At 40.4% G+C, this 17,150-nt stretch overlaps 1 protein-coding gene across 4 annotated transcripts in view; it reads left to right on the forward strand.

Annotated features, from left to right (window-relative positions):
* foxm1 (forkhead box M1) overlaps positions 1–17,150 on the forward strand; it is a 37,023-nt gene that overhangs the window by 8,813 nt on the left and 11,060 nt on the right. For 2 of the 4 annotated variants that reach the window (XM_072552187.1, XM_072552185.1), the window contains exons 2-5: positions 2,402–3,070; positions 13,118–13,266; positions 14,187–14,345; positions 16,829–16,957. In XM_072552187.1, coding sequence (XP_072408288.1) covers positions 2,407–3,070; positions 13,118–13,266; positions 14,187–14,345; positions 16,829–16,957 — 1,101 coding nt within the window. In that variant the 5' untranslated portion in view covers positions 2,402–2,406. Of the gene's footprint in view, positions 1–149; positions 396–444; positions 651–2,401; positions 3,071–13,117; positions 13,267–14,186; positions 14,346–16,828; positions 16,958–17,150 lie in introns of those variants that run through there. The other 2 variants (XM_072552186.1, XM_072552188.1) reach the window with 2 other exon arrangements.

The following is a 17,150-nucleotide window of genomic DNA, read 5'->3' on the forward strand; positions in this document are numbered from 1 at the left end:
TCGCCGTTGTCTCTGATTGGCACATTCGCGTTCTAAAACAACTTGCCAACCAGGCGCGTTAAGCTCGCTGATTGGACACCCCCGTACCACCTGGTCTCAACGGAATGATTCGATTGGTTCATGTTGACAACGCTAGAAATTCAAAAAGATCCAACTGGCTCCAAACTGTAACAAAAAAATTCAGCAGATTCTGGAGCCGGAGCTCGGACAGGGAGGCTGCAAAATCCAGCCCGAGGCCAGAGAATCCGCTGCCTTTATCCAAACCAGCAACTGGTGGAGGGACAGAGACCTTGATACACTATTATCAGACTCTAGCAGACGCCGAGGGAGGTTGGGGTATTGTGAACGGGGGAAGAGGCAGCTGGATCCGCCGTGCGGATCCCAGTAATATGCCGGTGAGTGAATGGGTGAAGGGACTGTGGACCTGTGGTGGGCTCCAGTATCTCCCGAAAACCGATCAGTACCGGACCCCTCTCCCGGTCATTCGCATTAAGTTCAGGGTGAAATAAACTGTAACAACGGTCCTGGATTCTAGAGCCGTGTGTCAGCTGAGAGCTCGCCCCATCCGGCCGTTTGTCCGTCGCCAGCCAACGCTGTCTGTCACCTTGGCAATGTGACCGGATGCCCATTACTAAAACAACCATCTTATGGTACATCCAATGTTTATCGGATTGTTATTTGGTTAATACCTCAAGACCGGTCACGAGGAGACCGTGGAGAATATACTGGATCTTAACTCTAAAGCATAGTACACTTGTACCGTCAGTTGGTGAGGCCAATTAGATTGGCGGTATCTTCGCCTCTGAGAGGACATTTATGTAGTTCTTTTGCTGAGGATACTGGGTAAACACGCCATGGTGACCTCTGACCGTGCCTTTCAATAACACAAATCTTCAGGACATTAACTCTCATGTCTTAATTGATCTCTACTGGTTTCACATCCCTCAGTTTATCCATTCAACATTCATGCTGTACAAGGAAAGAATTGATTAAACCTTCTTTCATTCTTCTCCAGTGGAATTAGACCTAGTAACTAAATTCTTTCCTTGCAAGTATTGTTTCCCAACCATTGGAAATATTCAAATGTAATATTTTTGATCTGTAACGAGCACCCAAACATTGTACACAGTATTCTTAATTGTAGCCTAAAAAATGAAATTGTTATTTTCTTTTTACTCTTTCATTTTAGCTCATTTTTATTTATCTACTTAATTGATAGAACAATGGGTCAGCGGATGGCTCAAATCTTTCCTAGTTTGTGAGAATTCTGGGTTTCAAGTTGACATCGTTGCAATATTTAGAAAAGAAAGACGATAACTACAGTTCTCTTAGCTTCACATTAGTAACAGGATAGATGCACAAGGATTATTGGGAATGCACTACGTATATAACTACTTAGAGGCCATGTTTGTGACACAATATGACTTTTCAAAAGATCTCGTCATTTGGGACAATTGCTATTGGAAAACTGAGTAGATATGTGTTGGAACAATCAGAAGGTGGTTAGGTATTGCATAAGACATTTCACTATAAGGATGAATCTTCTGGAATTCATGTTAATCTAGGATGCTCAGTTGAAAACTGAAATCCTCATGCAAGAAGTTGAGAGTACTTGGAATCTCATCATCAGTGATTGTCCACACAGATTAAAATTATGATTATTGTTATTTAATACTTTTAGCGTCTAAATATAAGTGAAGATTTTAATTAGGACTGAAAAAAATGCTGAGATGATACAAACAGTTTAGATGTCATAGGTTCCTGTTTTTCAGTTTCTCTGGTATAATTTGATAACATTGATAGTGTTCACCTGAATTCTGACCAGAACCAAACTGCTGCATTAATCTGTTTTCTCACTGTACACACCTATTAGTTACAGAGAAAAAATAAATTGCCTTATCAAAATACTCAATTTCTTAGAATCCTTAAAGTGTGTAAGCAGACCATTCGGCCAATCAAGCCTCTGAAGAGTACCCACCCAGATCTACCTCCCTACCTCTGTAATTCTGCAATTACTATGGCTAATGCACCTAGCTCGCACATTCCTGACACTGTGAGCAATTTAACATAGTCAGTCTACCTAACCTGCACATCTTTGGACTGTGGGGAGTGAAACCGGGGCACCCGGAAGAAACCCACGTAGAAATGGGGAGAATGAGCAGACTCTACATAGACAGTCGGCCAAGGATAGAATTGAACCCGGGTCCCTGGTGCTGTGAAGTAACAGTGATGACCACTGAATCACTGTGATGCCTTAAGAGTGGCATCTCATTGTTATTCAAAATAAATCTAACCCATACCTAGTGATTTTAACAGTTGGCATTTGAGTCTGTTAATTGATTGTTACTTTTATTTCTTTCTGGCAATGTGGAGAGTTTCTGATTGAATTCTACTGTTGCAGGCACTATGTGGTGTATTACTGAAGAAGCTCCTGTTACAATAATGAAGGCCAGTCCAAGAAGGCCTTTGATTCTGAAAAGGAGGAAGCGTCCCCTGACATTCAATAATCCAGTAGATATAAAGGAGAATCCTCCTGAAGACAAGAATGATGGGAGTAAATACAAACCTGAGCCCACAAGTTTTGACACAGATAGCACTTGTTCAACAAAGGATGACTTAAGACACTCTCAGAAACACACAGCCATTGAGACACAAAAATTCCCTGAGAGGATTCGGATTGTAAACCATCCTTCACTGCCCAACACTCAGGTTGTGTTAATTCCAAAAGATGCAGATCTTCAAAGCATCATAGCAGCACTCACGGCAAAGGGAAAGGAGAGTGGCTCCAATGGACCCAAGAAATTTATTCTTTTGAGCGGTAATGCAACTTCCTCCTCTCGCCAGAGCCAGTCTTTGGAAAGTGATGATCCATGTGCACCTCTTCTGGGAAAGGGAAAAAAATCCATGGAATTACAGGAGGAGCCAAGTTTAACAGTTGCTAACTCTAGTGGCAAGTTGGCCATACCAGACTTTATAAGTAATATTAGCATCAAAAAGGAGGATGATTTCTCGGTTCAAGAACCTCAAACACCAGTGCCTTCATCTCTGTATGACCAAGAGGCTGGTACAGGTAAGAAACAGAGCCCTTTGAGATCATAAGACTACACAAGAAGACTAGATAGAAATTTTATTCTGTAAAGAAGTTGGAACTCTGATCAAAATACTAAATCTTCCTCAGATGAAATATCTTACCGGAAGCATTTTATGTGTGGCTTTCTTTAAGAAGGTTTTATTTTTAGACTTGAGGCATAATTTTTCTTTTCATTTCTACTGTACATAGGAATTACTAGGTAGACATATGCATACGGTTTCCAGCAAATTAGATTATATATTGTAAATTACATCTCATTTATTGATTTCTCAAATAATTATTGAGCATTTATGACAGTTTAAGGACAGCTGCTGAGAAGAAGACCAACATAATTTGAATTTACAATCTAGTTAATTGAGTATAACATAAATGATAACATATACATAAGTGATTTGGAGGAAGGTGTGGGTTGCCTCATTAGTAAGTTTGCTGATGACACTTAAGATTGGTGGAGTAGCACATAGCGAAGGGGATTGTCAGCAAATACAGCAGAATATAGATCGATTGGAAAGTTGGGCAGAGATATGGCAGATGGAGTTCAATCTGGACAAGTGTGAGGTGATGCATTTTGGAAGATCCAATTCAACAGCGAACTATACAGTAAATGGAAAAGTCCTAGGGAAAATTGATGTACAAAGAGATCTGGGTGTGCAGGTCATTGTTCCCCAAAAGTGGCAATGCAGGTTAGTAGAGTGGTCAAGAAGGCGTATGGCATGCTTTCCTTCTTCGGACGGGGTCTTGAGTACAAGAGTTGGCAGGTCATGTTACAGTTGTATAAGACTTTGGTTCGGCCACATTTAGAATACTGTGTACAGTTCTGGTAGCCACATTACCAAAACGATGTAGATGCTTTGAAGAGGGAGCAGAGGAAGTTCACCAGGATATTGCCTGGTATGGAGGGTGCTAGCTATGAAGAGAGGTTGAGTAGATTAGGATTGTCTTCATTGGAAAGACGGAGGTTTAGGGGTGATCTGATTGAGGTTTACAAAACCATGAGAGATGTAGAAGGTTGGATAGCAAGAAACATTTTCCCAGAGTGGAGAACAATAGGGGTCACGAGTTCAAAGTGAGAGGGGAAAGGTTTAGGGGAGATATGCGTGGAAGGTTCATCACGCAGAGGGTGGTGGTTGCCTGGAACACGTTGCCAGTAGAGGTGGTAAGGGCAGGAATGATAGCATCACTTAAGATGTATCTAGACAGACACATGAATGAGCAAGGAGCAAAGGGATACAGATCCTTAGAAAATAGGTGGCAGGTTTAGAAAGGGGATCTGGATCAGCGCAGGCTTGGAGGGCCAAACGGCCTGTTCCTGTGCTCTAATTTCCTTTGTTCTTTGAGTAATTTACAGAAAATTTCTCATAGTTCCTTGAAAGTTGCAAGTAGATGGGATAGTGAAGGCGTTTGGTATGCTTTCCTTTATTGGTCAGAGCATCGAGTATAGGAGTTGGCAGGTCATGTTGCGATGTATGGGACAATGGTGAGGCCATTTTTGGAATATCGTAAACAATTCTGGTCTCCCTCCTATCAGAAGGATGTTGTGAAACTTGAAAGATTTACAGAAAAGATTTACAAGGATGTTGCCAAGTTTGAAGGATTTGAGGTATAGGGAGAAGTTGAATAGGCTGGGACTGTTTTCCCTGGAGTTGAGGGGTGACGTTATAGAGGGGCATGAATAGGTAAGTAGAAAAGTAGGTGTGGGAATCCAGAACCAGAGGGCATAGGTCTAAGGTGAGTGGGGAACAATTTAAAAGGGATCTAAGAGGCAACGTTTACACACAGAAGGTGGTGTATATATGGAATGAGCTGCCAGAGGAAGCGGTGGAGGATGGTACAATTACAAAATTTAAAAGGCATCTGGATCTTAGAGTCATACATCCCTATGCTAAGAATTTCCATTGAGAATGTTCTTAAATGATCCCCACAAGTAAGCTCCAGTCTATAATTCCAACTTACATTATATAACCTCTTTCTTATTTTTGAACGTGCCAAATTTTCAAACTGATTATTCTAAGTGCATGGCAGAATTATCTATGGAGGTATTCGATAGACCTATTGTGGTGGAAAAACTCATGGCTGGGCTCAAAAAAAGCCCCACTCTTCAAGCAAACAAAAGCTGAAATTACAACTACTTTAGACACTTTGATGTTATGGTTTTGAGTGTTTATTGAATTTAAGGCATATGCCTTAATTCATCAGTTTCCTTGTTGGGAGCAGCTATGTGTGATATCATTTTCTCTAAAGTAAAACAAGCCTTTCTTAAGAATACAGTAAGTTCCACAATATTTAACATGTTATGAAAGAGATGGTCTGTATCTTTCCCTCATCTCCAAGTAACATCCCACAAGGCAACAGCCCCACTGACTGTCAGTATTTCCATTCAAGTGCCCAGAAAACAGATTTATCAATTTCATAAAGAGAAGGTTAGATAGAGGTGTCAAAAGCAGAAGGGTTTTAATGCAGTACCATTGATATCAGCATAGAGGGTTTTGTAGTGCAGTGGTAATGTCCCTATTTCTGGACCAGAAAATCTGGGTTTAAGTTCCACTTTAGGATATGATACCGCACAGAGGTGTGTCATAACATATCCAAACTGGTGGGTTTAAAATTTATAAATAGATTGTTGAAGTTTCAAAATCTCTCTAAAAATTCCAGATGGACTGATATACCAAACATAGTGCAGGATGTTGATGGTGGGGATTCAATTATGTTAATGCTGTAAAGTGTAAAGGAAGATGGCTAGAATTTCCTGTTTGACATTGTCATCACTCACCACCTGGTGGCACAAATAGTACTTTCTCCTTATTTGCCCAAGCCTGAATATTGTTCAGGCCATGTCCCACTTAGTCTAGGAACACCCCACCTTTATCCAGGACACCACCCACGCCCTTCACCTCCTCCACGGTTTCCATTTCCCCGGCCAGCAGCGCTTTATTTTCACCATGGACATCCAGTCCTTATACACATCCATCCACCATGACGAAGGCCTCCAAGCCTTCCATTTGTTCCTCGCTCGCCATCCCAACCAATACTCTTCCACTGACACCCTCATCCACCTGGCTAAACTCGTCCTCACCCTTAACAACTTCTCCTTCCGATCCTCCCTCCAAACCAAAGGGGTAGCCATGGGCATTTGCTTGGGACCCAGCTATGCCTGCCTCTTTGTCGGGTATGTGGAATAGTCCACTTCCAAAGTTATATTGGCACCACCCCCCACCTGTTCCTCCGCTACATCGATGACTATCGGCACTACCTCATGCTCCCACAAGGAGGTTGAACAGTTCATCAACCTCGCTAACACCTTTCACCCTGACCTCAAATACACCTGTACCATCTTGGACACCTCCCTCCCCTTCCTGGACCTCTCCATTTCCATCTCCAGCGACTGACTAACCACACACATCTATTTCAAGCCCACCGACTCTCACAGCTACCTAGAGTACACCTCCTCCCACCCTACCTCCTGTAAAAACGCCATCCCTTATTCCCAATTCCTCCACCTCTGCTGTATCTATTCCCAGGATGACCAATTCCACCTTAGAAAATCCCAAATGGCCTCCTTTTTCCAAGATCGCAGTTTCCCTTCCCACATGGTCAATGATGACCTCCGGAGCATGTCCTCCACTTCCCGCACCACCGCCCTTGAACTCCACCCCTCCCAACGCAACAAGGACAGGACCTTGCGGTCCTCACCTTCCACCCCACCAATGTCCGTATACATTGCATCATTCTCCGCCACGTTCGAAACCTACAAACAGACCCCACCACCAGATATATTTTTTCCCTCCCCAACCTCATCAGCATTCCAGAAAGACCATTCGCTTTGCAACTCCTTCACTGCCCCCCCCCCCCCCCACCAGCCCACACCCCACTCCCAGCACCTTCCCTGCTACCATAGGAATTGCAAAGCCAGCGCCCACACCACTCCCCTCACCTCTGTCCAAGGCCCCAAAGGGTCTTTCTACACCCAACAGAAATTTACCTGTACCTCCATCAATGTCATCTACTGTATCCATTGCACCCGATGTGGTCTCCTCTACATTGGGGAGCCAGGACGCCTACTTGCGGATCATTTCGGAGACCATGGGACACCCGCACCAACCAACCCTACCACCCCGTGACTGAACACTTAAACCTCACCTCCCACTCCATTGAGGCCATACAGGTTCTGGGCTTCCTCCATTACCAAATCCTTACCACCCGATAACTGGAGGAAGAACGCCTCATATTCCACCTTGGGACCCTGCAACCACACGGGACCAATGTGGATTTCACCAGTTTCCTCATTTCCCCTCCGTCCACATTATCCCAGTCCCAAGGCTCCAACTCGCCACTGCCTTATTGACCTATCCATCACCTTTCCCATCTATCCAGTCCACCCTCCTCCCCGACCTATCACCTTCCCCTTCCCCTTCATCTACCTATTGCATTCTCAGCTACCCCCTCACCTCCGCTCCACATTTACCTCTCAGCCCTGTGGCTCACAAACGTCTTTCCTGATGAAGGGTTTTTGCCGGAAACATCGATTCTCCTGCTCCACGGATGCTGCCTGATCTGCTGTACTTTTCCAACAAGACACTCTCTACTCCGGTCATGACCTTACTGCATTCAAGAATGCGCTGCTTCAGTGCCTGAGGAGATGCAAATAGAAACTTAAACTGTGAGTTTCAGCAAGCAAACCTACTTCTGTACTTACAATAGATGTAGGACACAGGCCTATGACACAATCCTGAGCAATGCCCTTTGGGCTCCAACAACCACAATTCCCTTCCTGCATTTTAAATTCTGGTGAGTTGCATTGATGAGTCAATGCACAATGTTCAACAGTGTTAACTTGTATCTTCACTGAACTACTTTACATTAGTTTATATTAGAGGAAAAGCGCCAGAGTCTTCATGAAAAGAGGTCCTCGTCTGAATAAAATGCATTATTTTGCATATAAGCAATCAGGTACAAGTTACAGTAGTAAGTTTGACACTGTTCAAAGATTATGAGGAGACCTAAGATCTTTACTCTACAAACTTCTAACCACTGTTCTGTCTTTCCTCACTCTGTAACAAGCTGGTATGACATTTGCCAGATTCCATGAAGCTTAATGCAGTCTCCAACTTTAACCTTTTTTAGAACCATAACGTCTCCCCCAAGCTCTGTTCCCATCATTGACACTTGTGCATTCATGCATGTAGTTACATTTACCACCATTTCTCCTCCTGCCCAGAAGACAGACATGCACTCACATAATCTCAATTTAGAGATGCCGATGTTGGACTGGGGTGTACAAAGTTAAAAATCACACAACACCAGGTTATAGTCCAACAGGTTTAATTGGAAGCACTAGCTTTCGGAGTGCCACTCCTTCATCAGGTGGTTGTGGAGTAAACAATTGTAAGGTACAGAATTTATAGCAAAAGTTTACAGTGCTATGTAACTGAAATTATACATCAAAAAATAATTTTGATTGTCTGTTGAGTCTTTCATCTGTTCGAATACCATGATAGTTTCACTTCATTCATATGTAAATCACAAAACTTTTTTTTTAAGTTGCATTCTCAGGTTAACTGTAACAATTGGTGTTAGCCAGACAATATGTTGAATCTCCAACTTCTCAAATTCAAGCTGACTGGAGGTTTCATAATCTTCAGAAGGAGTTCACTTTGGACTTGGAAAATTGTTAGGTGTTTGGTTTGAGAGGTGTTGACCTTGATGCTGTTCTTAACCTTCTTTAAGCTGTCTCTTCACTGGAGGACCTTTTATCTCTTAAATGTTCATCAGGGAGGACAGCTTGCTTGATAAGCCTTGTAGTCAGACATCTGCAGGATGCTTAATCTCCTGATTTTTCTTTCACAGAGGAACACTACTTTGCTGATCAATTAGTTGTCCATAATATGAGCTGGGGGGGGGGGACCTTTAATCTCATGAATTCCCTTCATTGCAGGTGGCTGCATTATCGAAACAGGTTTTCCTTTTAGCCATATCTTGGATATCTGGACCCCATAATTGGTCACCTCACTTCAGAGTTGTATGCAACCAACTTCAGTCTGTTTTGGCAATCTGTGTTGAAGTCTGTAAACACTTTAACTTGTAACTTAGGTTATAATGTCTTCATAACCTCCATAGTTTTCTTACTAGTGAACCCAACATGTTCACATCATGCTACTTGAGGATAGCTGATGACGTAACTCTGTCACTAATACTCATAATTCTTCCTTAGGAGACAAATAATTGAAATATCCCTTTTGAGCTTGTATTGGTTCCTCATCTGACATCAAGGTTGAATCTGCTATTACAGTTTGTTCACCAGGATGTGTTGGTGCCTGAGCAATTTCAGTCAAAGATTGATCAACAAGTTCAAGTAATTTGTAACGCTTATTATTTTCTAGTTGTTCTACGGTTTCTCATAAGCTTTCCTAATTCCTGTCATGCTTCAGTGATGATAAAATGGGAGCAATTCTGTTCTGCTAACACAGAGAATCGCAATGTATTCTTCTTTTAATGTTCCACAATGCATCCTGGAAGCCCAATTAAATATCTAATTATTGTTTCCTTGCTGTCGTTCAACAGTGAAATGTTTTTGGTTCAGTTGTTTGCTGATTGGCTTGTCTTTGGACTGACTGACTTCGCATTGGTTGATTTCCTTTTACATGTTCGCATTTTATTGACCAGTTGAATTCTTTTTGCTATTTCAAGAATGTTGACATTAAAACATCCTTTATGCTCAAGAGTGAGAATCCTTTAATGTCAATTATATATACATTCTTTATGATTGCAAACTCCAGTATGTTACAGAGTTGCTTATAGCATACCTTTAATATTAAGAGATGTTCTACCTTAACCAAGTCATCTTTGTAAACTGTCACTTCTGTTTCTTTGCCCATAGTAAACAATGTAATAAGACTATAGCATTCACTCTGTATCAAGCTTAAATTAGTTAGACATCCATTGACATAAACAGGTTCTTTCAAACATGTTGGTTGGCTCTCCAATTTCCCCTGAATGTATCAGGTACCTTTTCTAATGGAGTTAGTTCTACTCAATCAGTAGCAGTTTGACTGTCTGCTCTGTAGCCATGTCCCACATCTAATGATCTTTTAGAAGTTACCTGTAGTTTTACAGATCTTCTTTTTAAAAATATTTGGACACTGCGTGTGCCAGTGAGCCTCTCTTGTTCTACAGTACTGATGTTGAGTCTCAATATCTGCTGTCAGACATACTCTTCATTGTGGCTTCTCACCTGTGTCTTTAGGGTTTTTATATCTTAAGAGGTGAGTGAACTCTCCTTGGTATTGACCTGTTTTGCTTCCAGATTTCTGCTTCACCCACCATCTGAATGCCTTTCTCCAATGTCAAATTTTATTTGAACTGTCTAGCCTAATCTTTGTATCTGCCTTATAAACTGAATATATTCAATATTTTTCCTCTGATTAGGCTGTTTTTCTCCTCTCAGGATTTATTTGTGATTCGTCCATTTTACTGCTTTTAGCACAATCTGGTCAGCTTTCTCCAAAGTCTTATTTCTTTGAACTGTAATAAATCTGACAAAGACCCATCAATAAATTTCAGCAAAAAAAATCTCTCGTGAATTCTGGTTTTGAACTCCATAGTTAGTTTTCCACTAATCTGCAGAGATTGTTAATGATACTATCTACAGATTTCCCCCAGATGCTGTTCTGTTGCTTTTTCAAGTGTTTTATTTGTTCTCCATTATTAAAAACTTAGATCACCTTTGAAGTATCTGTACCTTTTATGTCTTGAAGGGTTATAATGTCATCAACTGCAGGTCCCATTGAATACAGTATGGTGTTTACTTGTTCAGCTTGTGATTTAATGGCTATCTTGTAAGCAAATCCATATGTTAATATCAGTTTTCTCCAAGATGTCCAATCCTGTATTCTATTTGGCTCATCACTGAATTTAAATTTGCCACACAGTATCACTCCTCATGTTACTTATTCTTATTGCAGAGTTAAAAAGCTTTAAGAAGTATTGCATTGCTATCTTATTTCCAAATTTTAAAGGCTTTGAATATTACGGTATCAATGCTGTTTTAATGTCTTTCCCAAGTAGGTTATTAATACTTCAACATAGTAATTTTGTTCTATTTTCCTATTAAAATTTGCATCATAAACTCTGTATTAACTGGTGGTTTGCCTGCCTTCTCAGGCTAAAATGGAGGTTTCCTGATTTTTCACAGATATTGTGAGCAATTTCCAACCTTTCATTACCTAAAAAACAATGCCCATCCTTTTGCACAACTTGCCCAACTAAAGCTTGGTGCCTGAGGCCTTAATAAATTCTTCACGCCTGAACCATGGTTTAAATTTTGGACCTCCCATTCCCACTCCTGTGGCCTCATTAGTCTTATTAATACCTTTTTCTGTTAAACTCAGTCACTTTATGCTTCTAAATTGTTCTTTTATTATGTTAATTCTGGCTTTGTGACATTATTGGCACTGCAACCTCTGTTTAAGTTATCTCTGTGGTCCTTAATTTCCTTACTGTAGTTATGCCTTGTGCTGTCTACTTGCAAAGATGACAGTGCTCAATGTGAGCTGGAGATAATCATTTTTTACGTTCAAGCCTTCTCGCCCCATTTTGTTTTTGCTCTGGCCCAACAGGGAACCTTAACTTTACTCATTTGCTTTCTAGCTGAACTTCGAAATGTGACTGGTCCGATAGAGCTTTGTTTCCCTAATGAGTCAGTAATTGGCAGATATGATGAGCTTCTATTGCCAGGCTTGAAGAAAAATGCTATTGAGTGCAGTTTCTCCCTTCTTGCTCTTTCCACGGATTTCTCTGCAGGCTGTTTCTCAACGTCATTGCCTTGTGTTATAAGTAATAATTACCACTGTAACTACCATGAACTGATGTGTGCTGCAATGCTAAACGCTACCAGCTTGTGGTTGAGGTAGTTTGTTACCAACATTCTCTTTCCTTGACTGGATCCAAGGAATTACTTGATTTACTATAGCAATACTGGAAGTCAGGTAGTCTCTGAAATAGATGCTATTTGCAGCGGAACAACTTTACCAGGAATAATTGATAGTTCAAGCAGGCAATCTGGGAGTTTGATGAATAAAGGTGACCTGATGCAGACCTGAAATAGAAGTGTGGCCTTTAGAGAGGTCTCAAGTCAGAGTGAGAGAAATGGCACAAATTTTGTCAGATAAACAATATTTAACTACATCTTGATGTACTCAATGGGATTACAGATCCCAATAACTTACTGGCATTAAAACAAACTAACAGTAAATGGGCCAAGGTTAAACTAGGACACCTTGTAATGTATCTTAACAGAAGAGGCTCTTAGCTTAATCAAGATGTAGTCTGTTGCATTATAGCAATCAGGCATAAGTTACATTAGTTTATTAGACGTTGTTACAAAGATTTACAAGTTGGCCTAAGAAATAGCTCTTCATTCTACAAAATCCTGAACTGATCTACTTTCTCCTCATCCAGGTCCATGTAACATTATCAAATTGGTTGGAGTTTATTGCAGTGTCAATCATTAACCCATTCAGTACAGTTGCCTTTTACAACAGCGCCCTTTATAACATTCAGTGAGGTGTAAAACTCTGCAACCATTGGATGTGGATGACTCCATGGTCAACAAGTTTGGAAGGTGACTAAGTCATACAGTAGTCCCTAATTGTCACACATTACCAGAAAATAACTACATTGTTGGGATATTTTGATACTATTAAGTAGTTTGAGTTTTGCAATAACTTCCACTGGTGTCAAACACAAATTTCCCCAAAACTGATTCAATTGCAGAATCAGCAAGGGGGAAGCTATTTTTTTGTGGTGAACTGCTGTCAGTCTCCTGGTCAAAATGGAACAATTGACTGAACATTGTGAATTGCAGTGTAATATGTAATTGAGATGCATTAGATTAAAGTTTACATAATAGGTCCTGATCACAGAATCTGATCACAAGAAAGATGCTTCAAAGTGATCTACAGTGGCTGACCTACTTTAGGCAAGATTTCTACTTTTAATGCAAAATCTCTGCCATTGTTTTCCTTCCCTTAGTCACCAAAGTTCCTGAACATCTTCTCCTGGACGACAGTCTGACCAACATTCAGTGGCTGGGTAAAATGAGCACGGATAGCCTGGGGGCTTGCAGCGTGAAAGATGAAGCTGAGAAAGAAAACCAAGAGCCTCCACCAGAAAGTGCCACTGTGAGTGCTGTTTATCCATCTCTGTATTCAATCCTGAGGCATTTCAAAAGCTGTATCATCTCAAAGTATTTATCATTTTGTACCCTTAATTTACATGTAAATATTCAAAGGAAGCATTGGGGCGAGGAACAATAAATGAGTATTCAAAAAGTGAGTGCACAGAATGTAAAGGGAGCAGGAGGCAAATATCATTGAACAGATAAGTTTGGAAGGGAGAGAGATGGGATTAGGGCATAATGAATGTGTGATGGTAAGGAATGCACTTGCTGATGCCAGAGGCAGCTGTACTGGTCAACTCAGTTATACAAACTAACAAATCAGAATTCTTTGTACTGGGTACTGGAGACTGGAAGCTGGAAGCTGGGCAAAGAGGCAAGGCAGTTAGCTAAGGCAGGAACTATAGTCTGTTCTTGTTTTCTTGCGTAATCTTGGAGTAATATCAAGAAATTGTAGAATGTTAAAACTTGAGTCAGTTGTACCTGATCAAGCACTGAATGGACCAAATATATTGAAGCATTATTCAATATTTTTGGAATTGAAGGATGAATAGAATGTGGTGAATAATTTATTTAAAAGAAGAAATGCTGGATTAGTGTAGCAGGTTTTACAAATGTTCTGTTTATCTTTGTTTTGAGTGGGGCCACTTTTGCTTGGTTTAACTAAAATTGAGGAAAGTAAATTTGTGCTGTATGTAAGTAGCTTACACCATCAGGTGCTGGGGCAGACTAAAAGACCCTTCATGAATCCATTCCTACTGTAGCTGTCCAAGAACTGACCTGACTAACGTTAGAATTCAGTAGTGTAAAAGACCTTATGTGAATCTGCTGTGTCACCTAGCAAACATCATTCAAAAAAGTGCTTTTGTTATATTTTCCACAGTATTTTGCTTTTGTTTACTTTGGACTCTCTCCTTAATACAGCTAGAGTCTGTTCACGAAAGGCCTCCATACTCCTACATGGCCATGATTCAGTTTGCAATAAACAGTACCCAGAGCAAGAGGATGACCCTGAAGGAAATCTACACCTGGATTGAGGATCATTTCCCCTACTTCAAGCATGTGGCCAAACCAGGTTGGAAGGTAATATGAAAATATCTATGTTTGTGATAGTGCTGTAAAGATTGCCACTGAACTTTGGATCACTAATGTATCACAGGATGGAGGGAGTCCAACTCAGTTCCTGATTTGAGCTGTTTAGGGCACAGGCTGCAGAACATCTTTATGGAGAGGTTGAGAGCAAAGAACATTTGTCTCTCGCCATGGCAGAACCTTGCACTTCCCAAGAAGTTGGAGAATATCTGCGTCCAGATGGATTTGTTGTCATGCAAACAAATATGAAAAGTATAAACTTATGAAACAGGTGGAGGAGTAAGTCAAATGGCCATTCAGGGCTGCTGCGGCATTCTACAAAATCATGATAGACCATTACCATAACTAACTTTACTGCCCGATCCCTTGTCCATTAGAAGTGAAACAACTTTCAATCGCAATGTTGAGTAAACTCAACAATTTGAGCATCTACAGACCTCTACAGTAGAGAATTGCAATGATTTTGGACAAACACTTCTCCAGGACCATCTATTTTGAGACTGTCCCTAGTTCAGAATCTTAAGTGTTTCAATAAAATAACCTTCCATTTTTATCAACTCTGGGAAGTTTTACTCAGTCCCTCCTCAAAGACAAACAACTCAATTAATGGAACAACGTTTGTTTCAGCCCCTCCAAAGCTTCCTTGATTACAGAAAATAAAACTGTACATTGTTCTCTGTATTTGTTATTGAGATTGTAGCAAAAATCCATTTCTTTTGTACTCTAGCACACTTGCAATAAAAGCTGGTGAACTATTTCCTTCCTAATTGCTTTCAGTACTTGCATGTTACTTTTGTATGTTAGAAGACATGCCTTCAATATTTAATCGTTTCTCACCATTTAAACTGCTAACGTGGTTGTGTTACACAGAAAATGTAATTTAATAATCAGAAAGGCATGCTGAATTTAACTTGTACATTTAACAAAAAACAATACATAGGATGGAGAACGTTTATCACATTGCTAAGTCTATATAGTGTGCCTCCTCTTCAAAGCTGTGATTAAATTGTCCTCTGATTTTATTGTTTGTAGTTAACATATTGGAAGGTATGCCTTAATGAATTTTATGTAATTGTAACTGGCAATTTTTTTCAGTATTCTAATGTGGTGCATGAGCATCGCTGCACGGCCAGTGTTTGTTGCACATCCCTAATTACCCTCAAGAGGGAGGCAGTGAGTTGCCTTCAAAAAATTGTGCAATTCATTTGGTGTTGGGGTATCCTCAGTTTTGTTAGGGAGAGAGTTCCAGGATTTTGACCCAGCAACAAAGAAGTAACTGTCATATAGTGTCAAGTCAGGATGGTTTATGGTTTGGAGGAAGCTTGCAAGCATCGGTGCCCCCATGCATCTGCTGCCCTCGTGTGTTGATCTAAGTAGTGGAGGCTGCAGTTTTGGAAGGTTCTGTCTAAGAAGCCTTGGTGAGTCATTGCAGTACATAGGTTGGATTCACACTGCTCCGATCCTCAAAGGAAGTGTATCTTTAAGTTAGTGGATGGGATGTCAATCAAGTGGGCTACTTTGACCTTGATGGTGTTGAGCATTTTGAACATTGTTTGAGCTGCACTCACCCAAGCAAGTGGAGAGTATTCTGTTACACTCTTAATACATGCCTTCTAGATGTTGGACAGGCTTTAGGGAGCTCCGAGATGAGTAACTTGTTTTAGAGTACACAGCTTCTGACCTGCTGTTGTATCCACAATATTTTAATGACTGGCCCAGTTTCATTTCTGGTTAACTTCTGGTCAAGAAATTGCCAATTCACCAGTCTCATGTCATTATCCTGAATGGCAGAATGGTTCTTTTAGCTAAACTGACCGAGGTGAAGGGCTCCCAATGGACATTTGCCTAACCTCTGCTTTGTGCTTTCCTCTGATGTGTTGCTAGCAATACAATTTATGCACCGCTGATTTAGGAGTCCTGAATTTTCTGGGGATATGAAATTAAATTAACAAATTTATTCAACCTGGCTTTAATAAGGGCTTGAAATCCATACGTTTCCATTTTGAAGATATTGGTTAAATGTACTGTAAGGCCTGAAATGTAAAAACTAAAAATGTGGGATACACTCAGGTTAACACTTGATATGTGCTTTACCACATGACTAAAATAAAACAAAATGGTCACGTTTTATCTGCTTATACTGCTTACAGTTGATTCCAAAAAGCTATAACACAAATTACAAAGGCCACATCATTCCTGGGTAATTACATGTGACTGTTGATAGAGGAAGAATTATGTTGGTTGATTTTTTAAAAAATCAACCTTTTGTTGTGCTTGAAACAATTTTTTTTAAATCAAGAAGCTACTTTCTTACTGCCAACTTTTATTAACGCATCTATGAAGCACTTTGGGACATTTTGCTATGTTATAGGTGCAATAAATGCAAATTGTTGTTTTTCACTATTTAGCAATGAGCACTTCAAAGTTAACAAACATCATTTTCATAATAGCTAACTTGTGTGTCCCTCTCTCAGAACTCCATTCGGCACAATCTGTCTCTGCATGATATGTTCATACGTCAAACGTCTCATAATGGCAAGATATCACACTGGACAATCCGTGCTGAAGCCAACCGCTTCTTGACATTGGACCAGGTTGTTAAGGTGTGTTCTCTGTGTATTTTCTAAGAAATAAACCTTTTGTGCAGGTGTATGGTTTCTAGTTGAGAGCTGGCTAAGTATCAGATTACTTATCTCAACATTCTGATTGAGTTATCCTAGATAGTCACTTCACAGTCTGTTTAATTATTTTGTTCTATATTCTATGTCGAAGTCAAAGAAATTGTTTCACCATGTT

Source organism: Chiloscyllium punctatum, chromosome 32, assembly GCF_047496795.1.
Source record: "Chiloscyllium punctatum isolate Juve2018m chromosome 32, sChiPun1.3, whole genome shotgun sequence".
In the NCBI taxonomy this organism is placed as follows: Eukaryota; Metazoa; Chordata; class Chondrichthyes; order Orectolobiformes; family Hemiscylliidae; genus Chiloscyllium; species Chiloscyllium punctatum.